This window comes from Eschrichtius robustus, chromosome 1 (assembly GCF_028021215.1).
Source record: "Eschrichtius robustus isolate mEscRob2 chromosome 1, mEscRob2.pri, whole genome shotgun sequence".
In the NCBI taxonomy this organism is placed as follows: Eukaryota; Metazoa; Chordata; class Mammalia; order Artiodactyla; family Eschrichtiidae; genus Eschrichtius; species Eschrichtius robustus.
In genome coordinates this window covers 175,259,072-175,285,344 of record NC_090824.1, presented here as the reverse complement: position 1 = coordinate 175,285,344, position 26,273 = coordinate 175,259,072, and the positions used below count along the sequence as shown (strand labels likewise).

General features: G+C 40.4%; 1 protein-coding gene across 3 annotated transcripts in view; it reads left to right on the top strand.

The window, feature by feature from the left end:
* The first annotated feature begins 12,818 nt into the window (after nucleotides 1-12,818).
* Nucleotides 12,819-26,273, top strand: part of IL15RA (interleukin 15 receptor subunit alpha) — a 40,616-nt gene continuing 27,161 nt past the window's right edge. For all 3 annotated transcript variants that reach the window (XM_068559922.1, XM_068559914.1, XM_068559907.1), the window contains exon 1: nucleotides 12,819-12,954. In XM_068559922.1, coding sequence (XP_068416023.1) covers nucleotides 12,864-12,954 — 91 coding nt within the window. In that variant the 5' untranslated portion in view covers nucleotides 12,819-12,863. The remainder of the gene's footprint in view (nucleotides 12,955-26,273) is intronic.

Genomic DNA, 26,273 nt, shown 5'->3' with positions numbered 1-26,273 from the left:
GATGAGAAAAGGGAGGCAGAGGGAGGCTCGTGTGCAGGAAAACTCAAACTCCAGCAGCCTGACTTCAAGCCCTATAGGCTCCGCACAGCACCATAGCACTAGGGCATCTCAATACGACACCCAGCACTTCCCCTGGAGCAGATCCCTAGCAGAACCATCATGGAGTCCACTTCAATAATAGGAGTGTTTCCTCAGGGCCCTAATGATTATTTCAATTCCTATTCTTGCAATTTGGATTAAGTTTTCTACAATTAATCTGGATCCTAAGTGAATGAAAAGAGAAATATATTCTTGTTAGTTCTTCCAGGTGGTCTTGGAAACAATCTTTCTGATTTCACAGACTGATTTGAGGAATTGCAACCGAACATTCATCAGGAAAGAACACGCCTGGTTGAGAGTATATTTCTTTACCCACAGCCAGAATCTGAGCCTTGTTCCCTCTACTTTCTCAGGTGGAAAGGAAGGTTAAATCTTGTTCTCCGTGGCTCATAAGGAAGCCAAGATTGCTCTTGTTTGCATGGATCCCTGGACCTCTCATCAAAGATGAAGGTGCAGTTTTTCAAAACTGCAAGAAAGTTCTATATTTCATGGACACCTATCAGTCATCACATTTTCTTTATCATTTCACCCCCAGTATAAATGCGTGTATATATTTATTGACAAATACATACACTTTGGCTTTTTCTTGTTTGGGATGACTTGAAATAAAGTCGGTGTTCATCTGAGTCACCCAGCATATTTCACCAGAGATGTTGCCCTTCTTGATCCCGTGGAGACACACCTTTCCTGGAAGAGTTTATTTATGGAGAGTTAAACTTGGGAATGATGAAGGAGGTAGCATGGCAGAGGGACTATTCAATAAACAGCTAGAAAAAGTGGGTTTTCCATATAAAAAAAAATGAAATTCGATCTCTATTTCATAGCATGCAAATAAGTTAACTCCAGATGGATTAAGTAAGGACTTCGTGGTCAAAAGCTGAACTTTAAACTTTTTATAAGAAAATAAAGATGAATATCTTTCTGACTTTGAGGAAGGAATTTCTTATTTTTTTTATTTTTATTTTTTGGCCACACTGCAAAGCATGCGGGATCTTAGTTCCCTGACCAGGGATTGAACCCACGCCCACTGCATTGGAAGCATGGAGTCTTAACCATTGGACCGCCAGGGAAGTCCCTGAAGAAAGAATTTCTTTAAAAGACAAAAAAAAAAAAAAAAAAAAAAATCCTCGTAACCATAAAGAAAACAAATTTTTAATTGATAAATTTTATCATATTAAAATTCAAATCTTCATCTTTTCATCTCTTGTTCATCTGTTTTGATCTTCTGCAAACAGTGACAGTTTTACTTCTTCCTTTCCAATTTGGATTCCTTTTCTATCTTTATTTTGTCTGATTGCTGTGGCTAGGGCTTCCAATAGTATGTTTAATAAAAGTGGCGAGAGTGGGCATCCTTGTCGTGTTCCTGATCTTAGAGGAATGCTTTCAGCTTTTCACAGTTGAGTATGATGTTAGCTGTGTGTTTGTCATATATGGCCTTTATCGTGTTGAGGTATGTTCCCTCTATACTCACTTTGTTGAAAGTTTTTTGCAATGTCTTCTTTTTTTTATATAAATTTATTTATTTTTGGCTGCGTTGGGTCTTTGTTGCTGGGCGTGGGCTTTTCTCTAGTTGCGGTGAGCGGGGGCTACTCTTCGTTGCGGTGCACGGGCTTCTCATTGCGGTGGCTTCTCTTGTTGTGGAGCACGGGCTTTAGGCGCGCGGGCTTCAGTAGTTGTGGCTCGCGGGCTCTCGAGTGCAGGCTCAGTAGTTGTGGCGCACGGGCTTAGTTGCTCCGCGGCATGTAGGATCTTCCCGGACCAGGACTCAAACCCGTGTTCCCTGCATTGGCAGGCGGATTCTTAACCACTGTGCCACCAGGGAAACCCTGCAATGTCTTCTTGATTAATTTATCCTGTTAGTATATGATGTCCCTCTTTATCCTAGGATTATTCTTTATTTAATATTCTTTATCCCTGGTAATATTCTTTGTTCTTTATTCAAAGTGTACTTTGAATTAATACAGCCCCAGTTTTCTTTTGATTACTATTAACATAGCATATCTTTTTCCATTGTTTTACCCTATTTCTCTTTATATTTAAACTGGGTTTATTATGGTATATAGTTGGTTTTGCTTTTTGAATCCAATCTGACAATCTCTCTAATTTATTGGGTTGCTTAAACCATTTATATTTAACTTAATTGTTGATATGGTTGAGTTTAAATCTATCATCTTGCTATGTGTTTTCTATTTGTCCCATTTATTCCTTGTTACTTTTTTTTTCTCATTTCCTGGGTTTTTTTGATTATTTTTTATGATTCCATTTTTTTTAGTTCCATTCCATTCCACTATTGTTTATTATCTATGCCTTTTTTGTGTGTGTGGTTGCTCTAAAGAATATACATTTTCTACTTGTCATAGTCTATCTTTAAATAATAATTTAGCACTTCACTTTAAGTGTAATAATCTTTCAGCAGTACATTCCCAGTTCCTCTCTCCCATCCTTTGTGCTATTGTTGAAATGCATTTTACTTCTACATGTTATAATTCCCATAATACACTGTTACTGTTTTTGCTTTAGAGAGTCAATTATCCATTTAAGAGATTAAAAATAAGAAAAAACTTTCTAATATTTGCCCACATTTTTACCATTTCCAGTACTCTTCATTCCTTTGTGTAGATACAGACTTCCTTCTAGTCTCATATTCTTTCTGCCTGAATAATTTACTTTAACATTTCCTGTAGTGAAGGTCTATGGGTGATACATTCTCTTGGCACCTATTTGCCGAAAAAAAAAAAACAACACTATTTTTCTTTCATTTGTGTGAGATATTTTCACTGAGTCTAGAGTTCTAGGTTGACTTTTTCTTCTTTCAGTTGTTTTTTTTTTTTTTTTTTTTTTTGGCCATGACACGTGTCTTGCGGGATCTTAGTTCCCCCACCAGGGACTGAACCCATGCCCCCTGCAGTGGAAGCACGGTGTCCTAACAACTGGACTGCCAGGGAATTCCCTTCTTTCAGTTTTTTAATGATGTCACTCTATCATCTTCTGGTTTGCACAGTGCCTGATGTGAAGTCTTCAGAATGTAATATCTTCCTTATGGATTATTTCATTATTTCATTCTGGCTGTCTTTAAGATTTTCCACCTTATCACTGATTTTCAGCAGTCTGATAATGATGTGCTAATTGTGTTTTTATTTGTATTTATCTTGACCAGGGTGCTTTGAGATTCCTGAATCTGGAATTTGTTGTTTTTCATGCACTTTGGGAAAATCTCAGCTTTTATCTCTTCTATCTTCCTGTCTCTCATCCTTCTAGGACTCAGTAACACATATGTTAGACAATTTCATATCATCCCAAAGTTCTTGGATGCTGGTATTTTTTTGTCCTCCCTTTTCACTCCTCATGTTTCAGTGTGGATAATTTCTATTGTCCTTTCCTCAAGTTAACTGATTCTTCCCTCTGCTAATAAGCCTGTTGAAGGAATTCTTTATGTCTGATATCATGGTCTTATTAGTCTGCTAGGGCAGGCCTTATCTCCAAATGCAGCCACATTGGGGGTTAGGGCTACAACACATGAATTTGGGGGGAAGGAGGGAAGGTCACAATTTAGTCCATAAAGAAATGGTGTTCATTTCCAGCAATTTTATTTAACTCTTTTTTAGAGTTTTCATCTATCTGGTCAAATTCCCCATCATGCATGCTGTCCACTTTTTCCACTATACACTCTTAATATATTAATTATAGTTATTTTAAAGTTTCTGATAGTTTCAACATCTGCACCATCTCTGTATCTGGCTCTGTTGACTATTTTATCTCATTTCATTTTGTTTTGGGGGGATTTCTTGTCATTTGGATTAAATGTTAAATTTTGTGTGAACAAGAATAGTAGAGACTGAGGTAAACAATATTTATACCCAGAAATGAGCATGCATGTTCTTCTATCAGCTCTACAGGCGGACCTCAATTGATTGCACTTCATTTTATTGCATTTTGCAGATATTGTGTTTTTTACAAATTGAAGGTTTGTGGCAACCCTGCATCGAGCAAGTCTATTGGTGCCATTTTCCAACAATTTGCTCACTTCACGTCTCTGTGTCACATTTTGGTAATTCTCACAATATTTCAATCTTTTCCTTATTATTATATTTGTTATGGTGATCTGTGATCAGTGATCTTTGATGTTACTACTACAACTTGTTGAAGGCTCAGATGATAATAGAATAATTAGAATAATCTTACACATCTTATAACCTTATCAATGTTCTTTTAGTTATATTATAAATGTGATTATTAAGTTAATGTATAATAATAACAGACTCTTTTTTCTTTAAAAATACAACATAATTTTATGTTTTTTATAAATGAAATTAAATAAAATTTATTTTAAATCACAAAAGGGTAATGAAGATGTCAAAATAGGCTTAATAGTATCTCAAAATTGATGAAAATAAAGAATATACTAAATGTTTTTACTTGCATCAGGGAAATGAAAATACCAGGGCTAATAAAAAGAAAATCTATAAGGGAAAAAACCCAAGCCTATCTGGAACATAGTTTCTCTTTTTAGATGTATTGTTAGGATAAGTTTAGTTGTAAGAAAAAAACCAAAAGTAGCAATGACAAACAAGGTAGATGTCTATTTCTCTTTCAGGTTCAACAAATTCAATGGGAGACAGTCCAAGCTGCGTTGGTCCTCCTGGTGTCAGGGACCCAGGTTCTTTCCATCTTAGCTCTACTCTATGGGTGGCTTGTGGCTCCTATTTTTGAGAGTCCTCATGGCTCAATATGACTGCTGGAGCTCCAGTCATTATGTCTGCATTTCAGCCAGCAAGAAAGAGGAAGGGTGAAGAATGACACATCCCTTCCTTTTAAGGCCATTTAAATCAAGTGACAAGATATAAAGCACATCTCTGTTTTCAGTTTTTTGTTGGTTTTTTTTTTTTTTTTTTTGCAACTACATCAGCAAACAAAAAAAAATGTCTATTGGTTTTGGAATAGTGTGTAAAGAGATGGTCTGGAAGAGATGACCTATCTTTTAGGGATGAATAATCTTGCCTAATTGAGCCTCTCTGGTCTACCAGAATGCCAGATTTTAAATCTCTTATTGGTTAGTTATTTTGGAAACATTCTCATTTTAGAAGCCTGTTTACTTCAGGATTCTTATTTAAAATGGCTACTTTATACTAGAAGTATACAAAACTTTACACTAGAAGTATCCCTAATAAAATGGCCAAAGTAAACTTTCACTTGAAAGTATACCTGCAAAACCATATCAAAGCTGCTGGCTTGCCTTGTTTCAATTTCTTAAAATTACCCATGAGCTAAAAATTCCTGTTTGAAAACAAGGTGTTTAAGGTTGTCATGAGACTTTTTAAATTTAATTTTTAGAATAAATAATATGGGTCCTCCCTGGTGGTCCAGTGGTCAAGAATCCGCCTTCCAATGCAGGGGACGCGGGTTCCACCCCTGGTCGGGGAACTAAGATCCCACATGTCGCGGGGCAACTAAGCGCGTGCACCACAACTACCGAGCTCGCGCACCTCAACAAGAGAGCCCGCGTGCCACAAAATACAGAGCCCACGCGCTCTGCAGCCTGCGCACCACAACTAGAGAGGAGCCCGTGCGCCACAATGACAGATTCCACATGCCCCAAAGAAGATCCCGTGTGCTGCAACTAAGACCCGACGCAGCCAAAAAATAAATTAATAAATTAATTAATAATACATATTTTAAAAAGAATAAATGTTTCAAAAATATGGAAAAAAGGGTAAAACTATATGTATACATTGAAGCATCCCCCCTTAATTCCCATGTCCCATTTATTCAGTTACCACCTCCATAGGAATGCACATTTATTGCTTTCTTGTGTGCTTTTCCAGGGTGTTATCAAATATGCGTGCTAATACAAGCAAATATAAATATATTCTTATTTTTCTCCCTTCTGACATAAAAGGCAGCATACTATACATTGCTTTGCATATTGTTTGGTTATTTGTCTTCTAAACAATGTATCCTGGAGATCTTTCTACATTCGTAGAAAGAGAACTAACTTTTTTACAACTGCATTATATTCTCTTGTATGCATGTTACATATTTTATCCAATCACTTTCCTGTTGATGGACATTTGGGTTATTTCTAATCTTCGCAACTATTAAGATGTTTCTTAACACATTTTTTTATAACATATCTGGAGAAATCATTTTGCAAAAAAAAAAGAAAGAGAGAGAAAGAAATGACACTAACAATAACTCTAACCCCAAAGAAATCAGTAAGAGTTTTAGGTTCATAAATACCTTATCTTTCAACTCAGAAGCTATAAGTTCTTACATTAAAAAAATTACAGGGGCTTCCCTGGTGGCGCAGTGGTTGAGAATCTGCCTGCCAATGCAGGGGACACGGGTTCAAGCCCTGGTCTGGGAAGATCCCACATGCCGCAGAGCAACTAGGCCCGTGAGCCTCAGCTACTGAGCCTGCACGTCTGGAGCCTGTGCTCCGCAACAAGAGAGGCCGCGATAGTGAGAGGCCCACGCACCGCGATGAAGAGTGCCCCCGCTTGTCGCAACTGGAGAAAGCCCTCGCACAGAAACGAAGACCCAACACAGCCAAAAATAAATAAATAAAATAAAGAATTATTTAAAAAAAAAATTACAATGTCTATAAAATATTATAACTTGTAGATATTTTATTCTTAATATCTTAGGTCAAGGACCCTTTTGAAACAAACACTGATGAAAGTTATGGGTCTTTTCTGCAGAAAAGAGCATGCTCAAAAAAACTTTTGCAAAATGTTCCAAGAGGTCATGAGTCACCTACTGTGATTGGTCATAGATCTAAGATTTTAAAATTCGTGAACCAAACTCATTCCAATAAATTAATATTTCTGATTTCTAGCATAGTGGAGGAATCGAAACACTTTGAGTATTTGTCAGCCTAAAAAGATTACTACACATTAGATGGTGCAAAGCCTACGAACGGGCTTTCTTGGGCTTGCATGGTGTTTTTTTCTAAAGCAATAGTCACTATTTGCAAACCAGGAGATATCACACAAGGACCTATATTTTCAACGTTTCTTCAAAAATTAAAACTCTAGTGGCCCTGGACACACTACTCCCGTAGTCTGCAAGAGCTTTCAGCTCACTTCCTCTCACGCCCACCAACCCGATTCCAGGATAAATCATGGGTTTGCATTTTTAAAACCCTAAGGTTCTGTCACTTTCTTCCTTGGATTTATCCTGAGTTATTTATGGATGAACTAAAGAACAAAGGAGAAAGCAGGAGGCTCATGAAAGCTGTTCCTCTTCTTCAAGCCCTCCTCACCGGAGATGAGATAAGGGAGGAAGAAGAGGCCGGGCTGGGGGCAGGAGAGGAGGGGCAGATTTAAGGAAGAGCCCCCAGGGTGACAGGCCAAATTGGGCTCTTGGGTGAACAGGGGTCAGTAGGGGATTCTCATGGTGTAATTGAAAGTGGAACACAAAGCTGATTCAGCTCGGGGAGGTTTGCTTTACAAGTTTATCATCTTAGTTGGCTGTTGTCTTGCTGTAGGAAGTGACAGCACAAGTGGGAATATTGGTCGCAGCTGTTGGAACTTCCACCCAGGGTGGAGTTTCTATCCTCACCATCTGTTCATGGGGCCTCCCTGTCTATCTTCTTGGTGCTTTGGTGTGATGAGAAAGAAAAAAAAAAAAACTATTGAGAAAAACAACTTTGCCTTCTGAGTTGCTGCTGAGGTATTTTACACTATGATAACCTTACTCACACCCAGAGTCTGGACATTTAGATAAAGACTTGAATTGAGGATGCCGCCGTAAGTTCCCACTTTGCTTTTCCTAGGGCACCCTTTAAAATAACGCTTTACAGTGAAGCCTGTGAAAAGTTAGTGACCTCCGCCCAAGCACCTTGAAAGTTAACAGGTGCTCGCTACCCTGCTCTCCATCTCCTGCTTGCCGCCACCGGGGACGGAGGACTGATTTTTCCCCAGGGTCACTGTGCCCCCTCGCTTCTGGGATCTGTAAATAATAATCAGTCGATGACTCTACTTCCTTTGTGTGGGTGTATTGAAACTTCACCTTCAATCAAAACGACCCCCGTGGGTTTCGCTTCCCCAAAGCGGGACCTGGGATGCTGAGAAAGCTGCCTGCCGACCGTCCCCTGTGGGTGACTGGTGCCGCCTCGTTCAGCAGGTCATAACCTGCATATTCTTAATCCATTACACCAGCTCGGCTTCTCCACACATCTGGTCCCCGCCTTGGCAGCTGGCTCGGCTTAGCATCAGAAATAATATTTCTCCCAACCCTTTCTCCACCCCTAGCTTGTACTTAACATTTTTAGTTGATAACTTTCTCTACAATCATCTGAAGTAATTTACAAAGGACAATATATTATATATTACACATTGCGTATCATATATGTAACACTTATTGAGCATTTGTTATATGTGGGGCACTGTTCAAAATGCTTTTATTAACTCGTCTGATTTTCACAACCACCCTGTGGTGTGGGTGCTGTTATTCCCATATATGCAGAACTGGAGAGAATGTGGTTTCAAAGTCAATTAAAAAGTAAAAGTTCCAAGCCAAATCAAACAAAAGCAAACACATAGATACAGAGAACAGAATAGTGGCTACCACAGGGGAAGGGACGGGGGAGGGTAAAATGGGTAAAGGGGATCAGCTATATGGTGACAGAGGGAAACTAAATGTTTGGTGGTGAGCACGCTGTAGGGTAGACAGAAGTAGAAATATAATGTTTTACAAATGAAACTTATGTTATAAATCATGTTACCTCAATTTAAAAAAGTTCCAAAATTAAAAAAAAAAAAAAGTTCCAAAACAACTTTGAGTTAAAAAATAAACTTTAAATAGTTGTTAAACACACTCTACTCTGACATGTTTAAATCTTTAAGATTCAAAATCCATTTCATCGCTTAACTTTTCAACTACAAAAGTGATTAAATTATGGCTATGAGGCTGCAAATGAATATAACTGAGTGATCAAGAAATGGATTGGTCTCTTGGAGATTCTACTTATCACAGGGAAGAAAGTAAGGGGTGATTTTCCCCAAGAGCAGACAAGATTTTGTGTTCTACAGTGCGGGGCTCTCCCATCCCAGGGATGCAGTTTACAGATTATGTATTTGTTTGGTGTTTGTTTATTTGATTGCAGAGTAACAGGGAGGTGGACCCAAATAGGGCTTTTCTGGACAAAGACCTTGGCTAATTGAAAGAATCTGCCTAGATTGTCTGTGAGGCTGTACAAAAAAGGGGGTCAGGTAGGTCTGCTGAGACCAGAGGCCGAAGGGTGGGTCTGGACAACGACCACCCAGAAATAACCAAGAAGACAGAGGTGGCAGGCCTCTCCCTATTTTTCCTGGCAAAATCCATGGGAAGGGAAGACAGCCATTTGCCTTTGGAGGATGGGGGGAGAGTGATATCGGATTTGTGTTGATCTTGGCAAGTGGAAGCTTGGAGCCAGATAGGAAGATTTACAAAAATAAGAAAACCTGGTATTGTGTATACTTTGAGGATTGAGAAGCAATTCCTCCCTCTTACAGCCAACATTTGTCTTTCTGCTCTTCAGCAAAACTCCTCCTGTGAGTGGACTAGTTTTCTCTGGGTCCCGCTGCCTCATTTTACTGCCTCGGTGCCCCCAGGTTGGCGGCAGCAGCTAGATGCCCACGTGCTGATGCCTACAGACTTATATTGCCTTAGCTCCTAAGTCAGCGTCTCCCAAAGCCAAGGACACTATCCTTTGGTGAGCAGTGGAATGATCACCCCCAGTCTGGGAACCAGCTGTGCCTGGTTCCTTAAAGGCTCCCCGAGTCTTCATGTTGTCCTTCAAGAATCTGAGAATTACCATGTGACCCAACAATCCCACTCTTAGGCATACACCTGAGAGAACTGAAAACATATGTTCACACAAAAGCTTGTATTTCAATGTTCATAGCAGTATTATTCCTAACAGCTAAAAGTTGGAAACAGCTCAAATATCCATGAACTGGTGAGAGAATAAACAAAATGTGAAATATCTATTTAATGGAATATTATCCAGTCATAAAAAGGAATAAAGTACTGCTACACCCTACAACATGGATGAACCTTGAAAAAATTACAGAGTGAAAGAAACCAGACACAGAAGGACATATTGTATGATTCCATTCATGTGAAATATTGAGAATAGGCAAATCCATGGGGAAAGAAAGTAGATTTGAGGTTACCAGGGACTAAGAAGAGGTGAAATTGGGAGAAACTCCTAACAGGCCCTGGGTTTCTTTTTGGGGTGATGGAATTATTCTGGAATTCGATAGTGGTGATAGTCATACAATGTCATGAATAAAAACCACTGAATTATACTCTATATAAAGTGGTGAATTTACTGTTATAGGAATTATATCTTACTTTAGAAAGTTAAGATTCTAAAGCAAAAAGGAGGAAGAGGAGAAGGGGTTGGGGAATAATCCATTAGCCTAGATCCATAGTCTCCCCTTCTTGGTGGCCCAGTGTGACATGTTACCCTCCTATCCTGAGGGTTCACTGCCTGCCCCCCTCCAGAGGACAGCCGATGGCTGAAGACCCAGCTCCCAGGTATCATCTCTACTGACCCCACAGCCCCGTCCTCAACTCCAGCTCTGCTCTGAGTGGTGGCTGCTGACCAAGCCCCCCAGCCCTGTAAGGGGCCCTCTTATTTGAAGGCCCCAAACAAGCTCCCACCTGAGTCACCCTTGAGGTGTGGACACTGTACCTCAGGGATCCAACTGTTCTGCAGGCAGGTCAGTTCCTTTGGCCTGAGAAAACAGGTCTTGGACTTTGTTCTCAGAAATAAAGATACCATATTGTTATAGGTGGAAGTGTGTCACCCCAAAAAGATATGTTGAAGTCCTAACCCCCACTAACTCAGAATGTCACCTTATTGGAAATAGGGTCTCTAAGAGGTCACCAAGTGAAAATGAGATCATTAGGATTAGGGTGGGTCCTAATCCAATACGACTGGTGTCCGTATAAAAAGGAGAAATTTGGACACAGACACGCACAGAGGGAAGACAAGGTGAAGACACACAGGGAGAAGCCAGCCACTTAACTGCAGTGACGCACCTACACACCCAGGAACACCAAGGATTGCCGGCAAACACCAGAAGCTAGAAGAAGCAAGGAAGGATCTTCCCCTGGTGCCATCCAAGAGAGCATGGCCCTGCAGACACCTGCATCTTGGACTCCTGGCCTCCAGAAGATCAGAGGACCAATTCCTGCTGTCATTAAGCCACCTAGTTCTTGGTACTTTGTTAAGGCAGCCCTAGGAAAATAATACACATACAAAAGCACAGGGCTGTTTGGGTGTGGATGGCAGAGATTCACATGTTTTTAAAAGAAGAAACCATCAGTACTGCTCATAAAAAAGGAACAAACTACTGACACACCGCAACTTGAATGGATCTCGAGGGAATTATACTGAGTGAACAAAGCTGACCTCTACAGGTTACAAACTGTATGATTCCATTTACATAACATTATCCAAATGACAAGATTATAGAGATGGAGAAAAGATCAGTGGTTGCTAGGGCTTAGGGAGAAGGTGAGAGTGGAAGGTGGCTGTGACTAAAAGAGTAGTAGTGGGAGGAATGCTTTTGATAACTGTTCCCCGTCTTGACAGTGGTGGTCACAGACATCTACATATGTGATGTGTAGTGCCCAGAACTGAATACACAAGCTCCATTGAGTGCATGGAAAACGGACTAAATCTGAATAAGGTCTGGGGGTTGCATCAGTGACATTCCCTGCTTGTGCTGTTGTACTGGAGTTATTCAGGATGTTACCACTGGGGGAACAGATGGAGACCCGAGCCCAGATACGACCCATCCTGCCTAATTTCACTCCCAGAACTGGGGATTTCTGATTGTGCGTCCCGAGCTTTCTCACTGCACACCCGCTTCTCAATAATGCCAGGCTTAACTGGAGATGCAAAGAAAGAAAAAAGCCACCTGCAAAGCAGCAGGATGGTAGGCTAGCCGAATCGTCTAAGGCACAGAGGTGAATAACTGTCGGTCCTCCCTCCCACGCCCGCTTCAGAGAGTTTAAATGTTCTTGGGGAAGAAAGATGCAGCAGGAGTAAGAAAAGTGGCGGTGCCGGGAGCCAGGCAAGGTTTGGGCAGGCGGCCTGGGCTTCGCTCCCGGTCTGGGCCTGGGCGCACCAGATAGGTGACCGGGCCAGCCGCGCCGCGGCGATATCCCCGCTGTCACTCAGCGTCACCGGCCCGGACCAGCGGGGCGCGCGGCCACTCGTTCGCCAGCTCCTGCTCCAGGACCTTCGAAGTCGGAGCAACAGGCGGAGACAAGCGAGGAGAGGTGACTGAGTGGAGCCGAAACCAGGTGTGACGCCCACCGGCCGTGTTTACGGGAACTAGTCTGCTTCCCGACAGCTTCTCCCACTCGTCGCGGGGACACAAGACTGAACGGACTGCTGGGGTCACCAGGGGCGAGGAGGGCAAAGCCGGGGAGGACCCCGGGCCTCCTCAGGGCACAGTCCGGGTCCCCGTCCCGCGCTGCCGGTGGCGCTGCGGGGACCGGGCGGTGGCGCGGGGGTCATTGGGGCTTTTTCCTGGGGAGGGGGTGGGGATGCTGAGTCACGGGTCTGTCACCGCTTCTCACCTCTCCAGCCCTCGGGGGCTAAAGCAAAACCGAAAGCGAATGCGGCTCGCTGGGCGGCCGGTCTCGGAGCTGCGCCCGCCGCCTGCTCCCGGGCAGTGGGCATCTGAGCGCGCGAGCGGCGGGGCGTCGCGGCGGGGGCGAGCCCGGGAGGAGGCCGGCGGGGGCGCGGCCGAGGTCGGGCCATGTCCGGGCGGCTCCGGGGCTGCGGGGTCGGCGCCCTCCCCGCGCTGCTGCTGCTGCTGCTGCTGCTGCTCGGACCGCCGGCGACACCGGGTAGGGAGCGCGCGGGGAGCGGGAAGCCGGGCTGGGGGCGGCCCCCAGCACAAGGCTGTGTGCCAGCGCGCCGGGGACACGTGGAGGGACGCGGGGGCCGTCGGCTCAGGGCCCCGCGCCCCGGCTTGCCTGGCCTCTCAAGGCAGGGAGCGAGTGGCCGGGCTTTTCATTCTACGTTTTCCCCAATTTCCGAGGCAAAGGGAAGAAGCCGGGGTTTGCAATGCGGGCTCGGAGTTGGGAGTTTTACAGCGATTTCGAGAAACGCATCAGCTCCGCGAGGAAAGCTGTGCGCGCGTTCATCCGCCGGCAGTCCCCCCGGGGGGCGGGGCGGTCCGGGGAAAACGACTGGTCTCTACCCTCCGACCAAAGCAGGTTATATGGGTGGGTGGTGGTAGGACGGGGTACGGACTGCGTGCGTCCCGGAGAAGTGAAAACGTGTCGGGCAGGTTGCACACCTGGGGGACCTGGCAACAGCTCCAAATTCTTCAGCATTAGGAAACCGAGAGAGTGCGCGGGGGCGGGGGGGGGGGGCGCCCCGGAGTACGCGCTCCCAGGCAAAAGGGGAAGAACGAAGTTGAGGATGGCTGGGTGTGTTCGGGAAGAACTTTAGGTCGCACAGATGTCATTTCCCGGTTAGACTCGAACGCGTGTCCCATAGGTTGTAGATTTTCGTCCCGAGAGCTAGACAAGAGGGAGGAGAAAGGAGAGATGGGTCTGGCTTTATCCACGTTGGCGCGCCTTTATCTTGTTACAGTCACGGAGCTCTCTGAAGGTCTGATGAAAGCTACGAACCCTCTCCTCTGAAAAATACATGAATGCACATACTTCCACAACTTGCATATAATTTGGGGGTTTGGGACCCCAAAGACCAACCATGGACTCTCCAGGAGATAGTAATCCCATGATCTGTGTGTGTGTGTGTGTATGTGTGTGTGTTTAAGGCAACACTCCTAATAACTTACCTCCAGACGGGCCAGTCTACCCATTACTCCATCAGAGGCGTCCATCCACAGTTGTGGCTGGCTGGCCTGCTGTGAACCCATAGCTCTGAAGGCTTTCCTAAAGTTTAATTTTCCTGAGACTATGTTCGCATTTCCCCCAACTTCTGAGAATCTGAGTTATGTTGGTGACGGAGTCAGTTGGCTAGCCAGTGTCCCACATGACCCTTGGGGAGATGTGGGGCACAGCCAGAGCACTGGGGCAACTCTCCTGGACAATGTGAAAGTGAAATTCAGCTTTAGTCAGAACCCAGCAAAGATGAGCCATCTGCTTACAAATGCAGAGGACACTGCAGGCAAGCTCTCTAAAGCTCATCAACCGGCATAGCTCTTTGACCCCACAAAGGCATTGCTGCCATCTTTTAGCTCCTGGTGTTTCTTAGTTTTTCTTAAACAGTTCTCTTGGGGGTACAACTGACCGATAATAAACAGTATACATTTAAAGGCGCAATTTGACAAGTTTAGAGGTAAATGTATAGTCACGAAACCATCACCACGGTCAAGAGAGTAAACATGACCATCACTATCAAAAGCTTCCTTACATCCTACATTTATCCTGACCTCCCAGCCCTCTCCCCCAGGCAACAAAGATCTGCTTTCTGTCACTATCGATTTGTTGCATTTTCTAGAATTTTATATAAATGGAATCATGCAGTTTGTACTCTTTCTTGTTTGGCTCCTTTCACTCATAGTAATTATTCTGAGAATTCTCCAGCCTCGTAACTTGTATCAACAGCCCATTCTTCTTTATTACTAGCACTGTTCTACTGCATGGATATTGCAGTTTTTTTTAATCCATTCACTTGTTAGTGGACATTTTTGGGGTTGTCTCCGGTTTTTGGCTATTACATACCAAGCTGTTATGAACATTCACATATAGGTTTTTATGTGGACAGAGGTTTTTGTTTCTCTTGGGTAGAGAAAACGGCTAGGAATGGAATGGCTGGATCACGTATGCTTAATTTTTAAAGAAACGGCCAAATTATTTTCCAAAGTAATTGTACTCATTTACACTCCCACCAGCGGTGGGTGAGAGTTCCACTTCCTCCACATCCTTGTCAGCACTTGGTATGGCCAGTCTTTTTTTTGTTGTTTAACTTTTTAACTTTTTAATTTTTTTACAGCTTTATTGAGATATATGTAATTGGTATATAATATTGTGTAAGTTTAAGGTGTACGACATGATGATTTGATATATGTGAATATTGTGAAATGATTACTACAGTAAGATTAGTTAACACATTCATCATCATCTCACAGTTACCAAAAAAAACCTCTGTGTGTGTGTGTGTGGCCAGTCTGTCTTTTTAATCGTTCCATTCTAATAGATGTGTAGTGGTCTCTCATAGTTTTAATTTGCATTTTCCAAGTAATGAATGATGTTGAGCGTCTCTTCTTGTGCTTATTTTCCATCAATATATCTTCTTTTGGTAAAGTGTCTAGTTAAATATTCTGCCCTTTAAAAAAAAATGAGTTATTGAATTGAGTTTTGAGAGTTCTTTCTACATTCTGGATACAAGTCCTTTATCAGATATTTGATTTGCAAATATTTTTTCAGAGTCTGTGGCTTGTCTTTTCATTCTCATAAGCGTCTAACGAAGAGCAGAAATTTTTTTTATATAAATTTATTTATTTTTGGCTGCGTTGGGTCTTCATTGCTGTGCATGGGTTTTCTCTAGTTGTGGCTCACGGGCTCTACCCTTCCTTGCAGTGCTCGGGCTTCTCATTGCGGTGGCTTCTCGTTGCAGAGCACGGGCTCTAGGCACGTCGGCTTCAGTAGTTGTGGCACGTGGGCTCAGTAGCTGTGGCTCGTGGGCTCTAGAGCACAGGCTCAGTAGTTGTGGCGCACGGGCTTCGTTGCTTCGTGGCACGTGGGATCTTCCCGGACCAGGGATTGAACCCATGTCCCCTGCATTGGCAGGCGGATTCTTAACCACTGCACCACCAGGGAAGCCCAGAAATTTTTAATTTGGATGAAGTTTAGCTTATTAATGTTTTTCTTTTACATTACTGTGCTTTTAGTGTCATATCTAAGAAATCTTTGCTTAAGTCAAGGTTACAAAGGTTTTCTTCTATGTTTACTTCTAGAAGTTTTATAGCTTAGGTTTTACATTGATGTCTGTGATTCACGTTTTTTTTTTTAGTTTCTATTTATTTATTTATTTATTTATGGCTGTGTTGGGTCTTCGTTTCTGTGCAAGGGCTTTCTCTAGCTGCGGCAAGTGGGGGCCACTCTTCATCGCGGTGCGCGGGCCTCACTATCGCGGCCTCTCTTGTTGCGGAGCACAGGCTCCAGACACGCAGGCTCAGTAGTTGTGGCTCACGGGCCTAGTTGCTCCGCGGCATGTGGGATCTTCCCAGACCAGGGCTCGAACCTGTGTCCTGTGCAGTGGCAGGCAGACTCTCAACCACTGCGCCACCAGGGAAGCCCTGTGATTCATTTTGAATTAATTTTTCATATAATGTGAAGTATGGCTTGAAGATTTTGTATTGGCTTGGTTTTGGGTTTTATTGTATGTGGCTATCCAATCATTCTGGCACCATTTGTTGGAAAGATATCTCTGCTGAATTGCTCTTACACCTATTTTGAGCATCAGCTGTTTATATATGTGTTGGCTGCTGTAGACAAAACATCAGTACATGAAAATCATTTATATTGCTATACATTAGCACTGACCAATTGGAAACTGAAATTTTTTTAAAAAGCAATATCACTGGCAATAGCATCAAAAAGTATGAAATACTTAGGGATAAATCTGACAAAAATGAGAAAGACCTGTACACTGAAAACCACAAACCACTGCTGAGAGAAATTAAAGAAGATCTAAATAAACAGAGGTATATCATGTTCATGGATCGGACAGATGAATATTGTTAAGCTGTCAATTCTCCCCAAATCAAAATTCCAGCAGGCTTTCTTATAGAAATTGACAAACTGGTTCCAAAATCCACATGGAGATGCAAAAGACCTAGTATAGCCAAAACAACTTTGAAACACAACTGAGTTGGAGGATCAGCACTTCTGATATTCAGAGTTAGAAGGTTACAGTAATCAGGAGAGTGTGGTATTGGTGTAAAGATGGACAAAAAGCTAACAGAACAGAGGGTGCCTGATGTTTTTAAGTGAGCTTAGAAGGGAAGTGGTTACAGATGGTTAGATTTACTACTTGGCAGTATGATCCTGGTCAGGAATTATACAGGGCAGCTCATTCCTTACAACTAGCTAGGTAAATAATAGTCTTAGATCTGTTCCTGCTAGTTTTCAGCGCTAACAGACACAGCAAGTTGTTGTCATCTGTTCTTATTCAAAAGGCCTGATTTGGAGGGGAAACCCATCATCTCGGCTAGGAGGTCATTTGCTTCTTAAAGATCCTCGTAACCTGAAAGGCTGCAGATGATTTGCCCAAAGCAGCTGGAAACGACAATGATTTGTTTGAAGGTGAATATCCCTGCTCATCAGTTTGGATTTTGTTGTGCAGGGTGCTAGTGTATTTGGGGGTGGTTGTAAAACTTATGTCTTTAAACATTTTTTAAACCATTTTTCAGAATCTGGGAAGTTTTGCTAAAACCTTTTCTTTTCCAAATCATTTTTATCTCATTATTGCTTTGTGCTGCTACTGATAGCAAAAAAAGTGATAAAAACTCAAATGTACAAAATATGGGATTTGTTGAAATCAACCTAAATGTCCAACAGTGGAGGATTGCATAAATAAAATAGGGTTGCTTTCAAATAGTATGCATCATATGATTCAGTTTTTACTAGAAGATCTAGGAGTAGTTGTCATTCAGTAGAAAAATTATAGGTTATGTCTGTGTGTATGTGTCTGTGTGTGTGTAGTTGTCCGCCTTTTCTTATTTTTCTGTCACAATTTGAATTGCTTTTGTAATGAAAGGAAATAAATAAAACTACAAAAGAAATAATGCAAAAAAGATCTAGAATTTTGGAATTTTTTTCTAATTCATCTTTAATTAATTATAGCCGATCTTGTTTGGCAATGTTTTTGTGGCTTCATAAATTTTTCAAATTGCTCAAAATCAGGTTCTATAAAGTCACTGCATATAACATTTGTGCATTATATACATACATTTATAATCCTTTACAACTTGTTTAAACAATTCCTTATTGTTAGAGCTATTTGTAGGCTTCTGTTACCTCCCAATGGTTGAATATTTAGGTTGTTTCAAAATGTCTGATATTTTAAAAAGCACAGAGTAGGAATAATTGGATGAAAATTAGCTATAAAGAACAAAAAAGGCAAGGGGAAAGCCCTCAAAGTCTTTTTTAAATGGCAGAAATGTTTGAGGATATTCTTTTTCAATCAAATCATCACTTCAACTAACTTGTATTGGGCTAAATCACTTCTGCCAAATTGATTTCACCGAATAGTATGTAACTAAGTAAATTCATGTATAAAATCCCCTAGTATATACTCTTGGAGTCATATCCATGTTACTCATTATACATGATTGATGTTGTTTGAATGTTTCCACTTGGAAAGACTTACTTTTCTTCTGTGCAGAAGGGACCTAATTAAGGGCTCTGGTGGGGGGATATTATTGGAGCTGCATGGTGGAAGGGGTTACTCTTATCAAGAGTGTGAATAACAAACTGTAGTCAAGAGGGTCTGGAGGCAGGAAACTAAGTTGGAGGCTTTTGCAATAGTTCCAGTAAGTGGTGATGAAACCCTGAAGCAAGGCAGTGTCAGTAAGGGAGAGGGGAGGGGGCAGATTTCCTTTTGAGTTCTACAAGTATAGAATGTATTTCATTCTTTCCCTTTTTTGTTTGCCCTTCAACCTATAGCCACTCAAGTCTTCCAAGCCTTCAAAAGTCATAATTTAAGAACTTGAACTGTGATGAATCCACCTACTACACAGAAGGTAGATTAAGAAGCTCAGTGAATGAGCCTGAGAGAGAGAAGAGAATTGATGAGTTAAGGGCAAGACCTGGCTGTGGTTGGTACTTACACTGAGTGCCAATAGGAAAAAAATGTGTTGGCTTGGCTGGCGTTTCAGCCAGAAAAATAATGAGGGAAAATGGATTACTGCGAACACAGAGAGGCTTTTACGCTTTTGAGACATTAGCGCCACAAAGAGCTTGAGGGCAGAAACCATATCCTATATGTCTTTGTATCCTACCGCAGTCAGTATGCTATAGGCATTTAAATGGTAGAATAAGAGAAAGAAAATACTGGAATGGATTCTGACTTTCCTTTAAGAATGGGAGGGGCCTGCTACCCTTGAACTCTGGATGCAAGACTAGGCCAAGGCTACTTACTCATACTAGACTGTGTAAACTGACTTGATAAAAAAGTCTGATTCACAGGTTCTGAGAAGTGAAAGAGGTGTGGCCCTACACAACTATTTTGGTGACTTCATTTAAATGATCGTTAGGACTTGTTATGTATATTTTTTGCTACTTAAGAGCTTTGAAAATGCCAGAATCTTACATTTTCTCCCATTTCCATTACTTCATCCATTCCACTCTATAGATTCATAAGCTAGTAACTAACTTGAGAAAACACCCATTACATACGGGGTTTAGATCTGTAAGAGTACCAGAGAAATATATTCCCCACCTTCAGGAGCTTACAATATTGTAAACAAGGTGAGAATTGCTTACACTGAATATCTAGGGAACAATGTCATGAGAGAATATATAGAGAAATTATAATTGAAGTATCAAAAGATGTGATTAAGGCCTCTGAAATGAAAGGTTATTGATGCAATCAAATGTGTTATCTCCAATGCACGTGTGAGAGAGTCTAGCTTTGTAAAGTTAGTTACTGGCTAGTATGTGGCTGATTGGGTTGGCTGCAGTATAGTAATACCCTTGTGGATTCATGTATCAATTATTCATGGATTTATCTATCTTTGAGGACTGTTCACAATGGAAAGTAGACTCCCTTTCTTAGCAAAATGACAGAGTAGGTATTCTGAAAAACTCTCCTGCTGAAAAAAACACCCAGAAATGATAAATAATACAGAGCAAATATCTATTAAAATCCATAGCCAATAAAATAGGTAATCAACTGTTTAAGGCAAAAATAATAATAATGTGTTGTGGTGCTTATAAAATATGTAGAAGCAAAATGTATGACAAAATAGCACAAAGGCTGGGCAGAGAGAAATGAAAGCATATTGTTTAAGGTTCTTATACTATATATGTGAAGTAGTATAATTTCACCTGAGGGTAAGCTGTGATGAGGTAAAGACACATACTATAAACCCGAAAGCAACCACTAAAATAATACAACCAAGAATCATGAAATTTCTATGGGACCATCTCCATAGAAAATCCTACGGAATCTACAAAAATGCTACTAGAATGTGTTTAGCAAAGCTGCAGAGTACACAATTAATTTACAAATATCAGTATACAAAATGCTAGCAACAAACAATTAGAAATTGAAATAAAAATAATGCCATTTGTGTTGGAATAAAAATATGAAATACTTACGAATACATCTGACAGAAGATGTACAAGATTAGTACACTGAAAACTATAAAACATTTCTGATAAACTACTGAAGACGTAAATAAATCAAGAAAGATACTGTGTTTATGGATATTGAGAAGACTCAATATTATTAAGATGTCAGTTCTTCACCAACTTGATCTATAAATTTAATGCACTTGCAATCAAACTTTCAGCAGGCTTTTTTTTCCAGTTAGAAATTGATATACTGACTCTATAACCCAGTAAAGAACCAAACTCACCTTTGAAAGTAATTAACAAAGTTACAGGATTTACAGTACCTGACTTTAAGACTTATTATAAAGCTATAGTAATCATGACAGCATGGTATTGGTGTCAAGATTAACAAATAGACAAATATATCAATGGAACAGAATATCAAGTCCATAAATAACCCCACATATACTTGGTCCTGTTTCAAGATCCTACACTAAATACCACTGGAGGTCCACTACTGCTGCTGCTGGATGAGAGGAAGGAAGTTTTTTAATGCACAAAACCTGTCAAAGATACAAGGGAGAGGTTGGCTGCCATGAAAGGAAAAAGCAATATAACTGAAAACTCCAACCCTGAGAGCCAAGCACACAGGGCCAGCCTAAGAGTGAGGCTGGACTAAGACCACAGAGAACTTCCCCTGATGCCACCACATCCAGGCAAGCAAGCACCAAGTAAAAAACACAGCAGTCAACTGCTCAAGGTGGGGTGGGCAAGAGTGTAGAGAGATAACCCCTGTGGTTTAGATAAACAGAAAAGGACAAAAGATGAGGGTGGAGCAGGAGCACTGAGAAAAATCTTCTGCCACTCTAGCCCCCACCCTAAGCACAAGATAAGACTAGAGGAATTTGAAGCCAATGGTGTTCTGAAGGTAACCATAGCAACAACAAAATCCAAATCCAATTCAACAGCTGACTAGATTGACTCAATCCTCCCTACATCATCAGTTTAGCAGAAGTGTTCACATTTTCAGGCATAAATACTATTTATCTCAGTTCTACACACATAGTTCAGCATTCAATCAAAAATTATGAGACATACAAAAAAGTGACAATAGCTCAGTCCCACTATGAAGAGACAGAGCAATAAACAAGACTCAAGAGATGACCCAGAAATTGGAACTATCAGACTGGAAGTTAAAGTAACTATCATTAATATGTTAAAGGCTCAAGTGAAAAAGATGGACAGGATTCACGAGTAAATGGGGAATTTCAGCCGAGAGATGGAAATCATAAGAAAGTATCAAATGGAAATGTTAGAAAATTTTTTAAAAACAAAATGAAGAAAAAAAAAGAAAAAAAAAAATGAAAAAACAAAAACAAAAAAAAACAAAATGAAGCAAGCCTTTGACAGGCTTATCAGAACACTTCACACAGCCAAGAAAAGAATCAGTAAACTTGCAGATAGGTCAGTACAAATTACTCTAATAGAAACATAAAGAGAAAAAATGAAAAGAAAAAACAAAAAAAACCCAAAGAAGAGTATCCAAGAGCTGTGGTACAATAGAAAGTAGTCTAATATATGTGTAATCAGAATTCCAGAAATAGAAGAGAATGGAGCAGAAGAAATATTTGAAGAGATAATAGTTGAGAATTTCCCCAAATTTATAAAAGATATTCAGTCACATATCCAGGAAACTCAGAGAACACCAAGAAGGATAAATGGCCCCCTGCCAAAAAAAACCAAAAACCTCATGCTAGACACATCATATTCAAACTGCTGAAAAGTAAAGAGAAAATCATGATAAAAAGAATAAAAATACATTATACACAAGAAACAAAGATAAGAATTACAGTAGACCTCATCAGAAACTATGCAAGCCATAAGAAAATGGAGTGGCATCTTTACAGCGCCAAAACAAAACAAAACATAACTGTCAAGCCAGAATTCTAATAATCAGGAAAAATATCCTTCAAAAATGAAACCAAAATAAAGACTTTCTCTGACAAACAAAAGGTGAAAGGATTCATGACCAGCAGACTTACGCTACAAGAAACATTAAAGGAAGTTCTTCAGGCAAAAGGAATATAATCCTAAATAGAAACTTGTATCTACAAGAGAAAAGCTCTAGAAATGGTTAAAATGGAGGTAAATAAAATATATTTTTCCTTTTCATCACTCTAAAAGATACTTACTGTCAAAAGCAAAAATAGTAGCAAAGTATTGTGGGTTTATAGAATATATAAAATTAAAGTGTATGACAGCAAAAAGTTAGCAGACAGAAACTGTAAATATGCATTGGTAAGATTCTTAACTATTTGTGAGGTGCTATAATATTATTTGAAGGTAGCCCATGATAAAATAAAGATGTATATTGTAAACTTTAAGGAAACCACTAAAAATAAGTTAAAGTGGTACATATGATAAGCCAATAGTCAAGATAAAATGGAATAATAATAATCAATCCAAAAGCAGGCAGAAAAAAAGGAAAATGAACAATGATCAAATAGAAAACTAGCAAAATGGTAGGTTTAAATCCAGCCACATAGGGCTTCCCTCATGGCGCAGTGGTTAAGAATCCGCCTGCCAGTGCAGGGGACACGGGTTCGAGCCCTGGTCCGGGAAGATCCCGCATGCCGCGGAGGAACTAAGCCTGTGCACCACAACTACTGAAGCCCGCATACCACAACTACTGAAGGCTGTGCACCTAGAGCCTGTGCTCTGCAACAAGAGAAGCCACTGCAATGAGAAGCCCGTGCAACACAACAAACAGTAGACCCCACTTGCCACAACTAGAGAAAGCCCCCACACAGCAACAAAGACCCAACACAGCCAAAAATAAATAAATAAATAAATAAATACATTTATATATTTAAAAAAAATCCAGCCACATAAATAATTACATTAAATATAAGTGATCTAAACACACCAATTAAAAAAAACAGAGATTGTAAGATTGAATTAAAAAAACAAGACTCAACCATATGCTCACTATAAAATACTTTGAATATAAGGGCAAAGATAGGTTAAAAATAAAAGGATGAAAAAAGATATACCATGCAAACAATCCCTATTAAGAAACAATTTACTGACCAGGGGGCAGACAGCAGAAGCAAGAAGAACGACAGTTCTGCAGCCTGTGCAATCCTGTTCCTGTGGTGGAACAAAAACCACATTCACAAAAAGATAGACAAGATGAAAAGGCAGAGGGCTATGTACCAGATGAAGGAACAAGATAAAACCCCAGAAAAACAACTAAATGAAGTGGAGATAGGTGACCTTGCAGAAAAAGAATTCAGAATAATGATAGTGAAGATGATCCAGGACCTCGGAAAAAGAATGGAGGCAAAGATCGAGAAGATGCAAGAAATGTTTAACAAAGACCTAGAAGAATTAAAGAACAAACAAACAGAGATGAACAATACAATAACTGAAATGAAAACTACACTAGAAGGAATCAATAGCAGAATAACTGAAGCAGAAGAACGGATAAGTGACCTGGAAGACAGAATGGTGGAATTCACTGCTGTGGAACAGACAAAAGAAAAAAGAATGAAAAGAAATGAAGACAGCCTAAGAGACCTCTGGGACAACATTAAACACAACAACATTCGCATTATAGGGGTCCCAGAAGGAGAAGAGAGAGAGAAAGGACCAGAGAAAATATTTGCAGAGATTATAGTCGAGAACTTCCCTAACATGGGAAAGGAAATAGCCACCCAAGTCCAGAAAGTGCAGAGAGTCTCATACAGGATAAACCCAAGGAGAAACACGCCGAGACACATAGTAATCAAAGTGGCAAAAATTAAAGACAAAGAAAAATTATTGAAAGCAGCAAGGTAAAAACGACAAATAACATACAAGGGAACTCCCATAAGGTTAACAGCTGATTCCTCAGCAGAAACTCTACAAGCCAGAAGGGAGTGGCATGACATATTTAAAGTGATGAAAGGGAAGAACCTACAATCAAGATTACTCTACCTGGCAAGGATCTCATTCATATTCGATGGAGAAATCAAAAGCCTTACAGACAAGCAAAAGCTAAGAGAATTCAGCACCACCAAACCAGCTCTACAACAAATGCTAAAGGAACTTCTCTAAGTGGGAAACACAAGAGAAGAAAGGACCTACAAAAACAAACCCAAAACAATTACAAAAATGGTCATAGGAACATACATATCAGTAATTACCTTAAACATGAATGGATTAAATGCCCCAACCAAAAGACACAGGCGTGCTGAATGGATACAAAAACAAGACCCATATATATGCTGTCTCCAAGAGACCACTTCAGACCTAGGGACACAAAGAGACTGAAAGTGAGGGGATGGAAAAAGATATTCCATGCAAATGGAAATCAAAAGAAAGCTGGAGTAGCTATACTCATATCCGATAAAATAGACTTTAAAATAAAGAATGTTACAAGAGACAAGGAAGGACACTACATAATGATCCAGGGATCAATCCAAGAAGAAGATATAACAATTATAAATATATATGCACCCAACATAGGAGCACCTCAATACATAAGGCAACTGCTAACAGCTATAAAAGAGGAAATCGACAGTAACACAATAATAGTGGGGGACTTTAACACTTCACTTACACCAATGGACAGATCATCCAAAATGAAAATAAATAAGGAAACAGAAGCTTTAAATGACACAATAGACCAGATAGATTTAATTGATATATATAGGACATTCCATCCAAAAACAGCAGATTACACGTTCTTCTCAAGTGCGCACGGAACATTCTCCAGGATAGATCACATCTTAGGTCACAAATCAAGCCTCAGTAAATTTAAGAAAATTGAAATCATAACAAGCATCTTTTCTGACCACAACGCGATGAGATTAGAAATGAATTACAGGGAAAAAAACGTAAAAAAGACAAACACATGGAGGCTAAACAATACGTTACTAAATAACCAAGAGATCACTGAAGAAATCAAAGAGGAAATAAAAAAATACCTAGAGACAAATGACAATGAAAACACGACGACCCAAAACCTATGGGATGCAGCAAAAGCGGTTCTAAGAGGGAAGTTTATAGCTATACAAGCCTACCTAAAGAAACAAGAAAAATCTCAAGTAAACAATCTAACCTTACACCTAAAGAAACTAGAGAAAGAAGAACAAACAAAACCCAAAGTTAGCAGAAGGAAAGAAATCATAAAGATCAGAGCAGAAATAAATGAAATAGAAACAAAGAAAACAATAGCAAAGATCAATAAAACTAAAAGTTGGTTCTTTGAGAAGATAAACAAAATTGATAAGCCATTAGCCAGACTCATCAAGAAAAAGAGGGAGAGGACTCAAATCAATAAAATCAGAAATGAAAAAGGAGAAATTACAACAGACACCGCAGAAATACAAAGCATCCTAAGAGACTACTACAAGCAACTTTATGCCAATAAAATGGACAACCTGGAAGAAATGGACAAATTCTTAGAAAGGTATAACCTTCCAAGACTGAATCAGGAAGAAATAGAAAATATGAACAGACCAATCACAAGTAATGAAATTGAAACTGTGATTAAAAATCTTCCAACAAACAAAAGTCCAGGACCAGATGGCTTCACAGGTGAATTCTATCAAACATTTAGAGAAGAGCTAACACCCATCCTTCTCAAACTCTTCCAAAAAATTGCAGAGGAAGGAACACTCCCAAACTCATTCTATGAGGCCACCATCACCCTGATACCAAAACCAGACAAAGACACTACAAAAAAAGAAAATTACAGACCAATATCACTGATGAATATAGATGCAAAAATCCTCAACAAAATACTAGCAAACAGAATCCAACAACACATTAAAAGGATCATACACCACGATCAAGTGGGATTTATCCCAGGGATGCAAGGATTCTTCAATATACGCAAATCAATCAATGTGATACACCATATT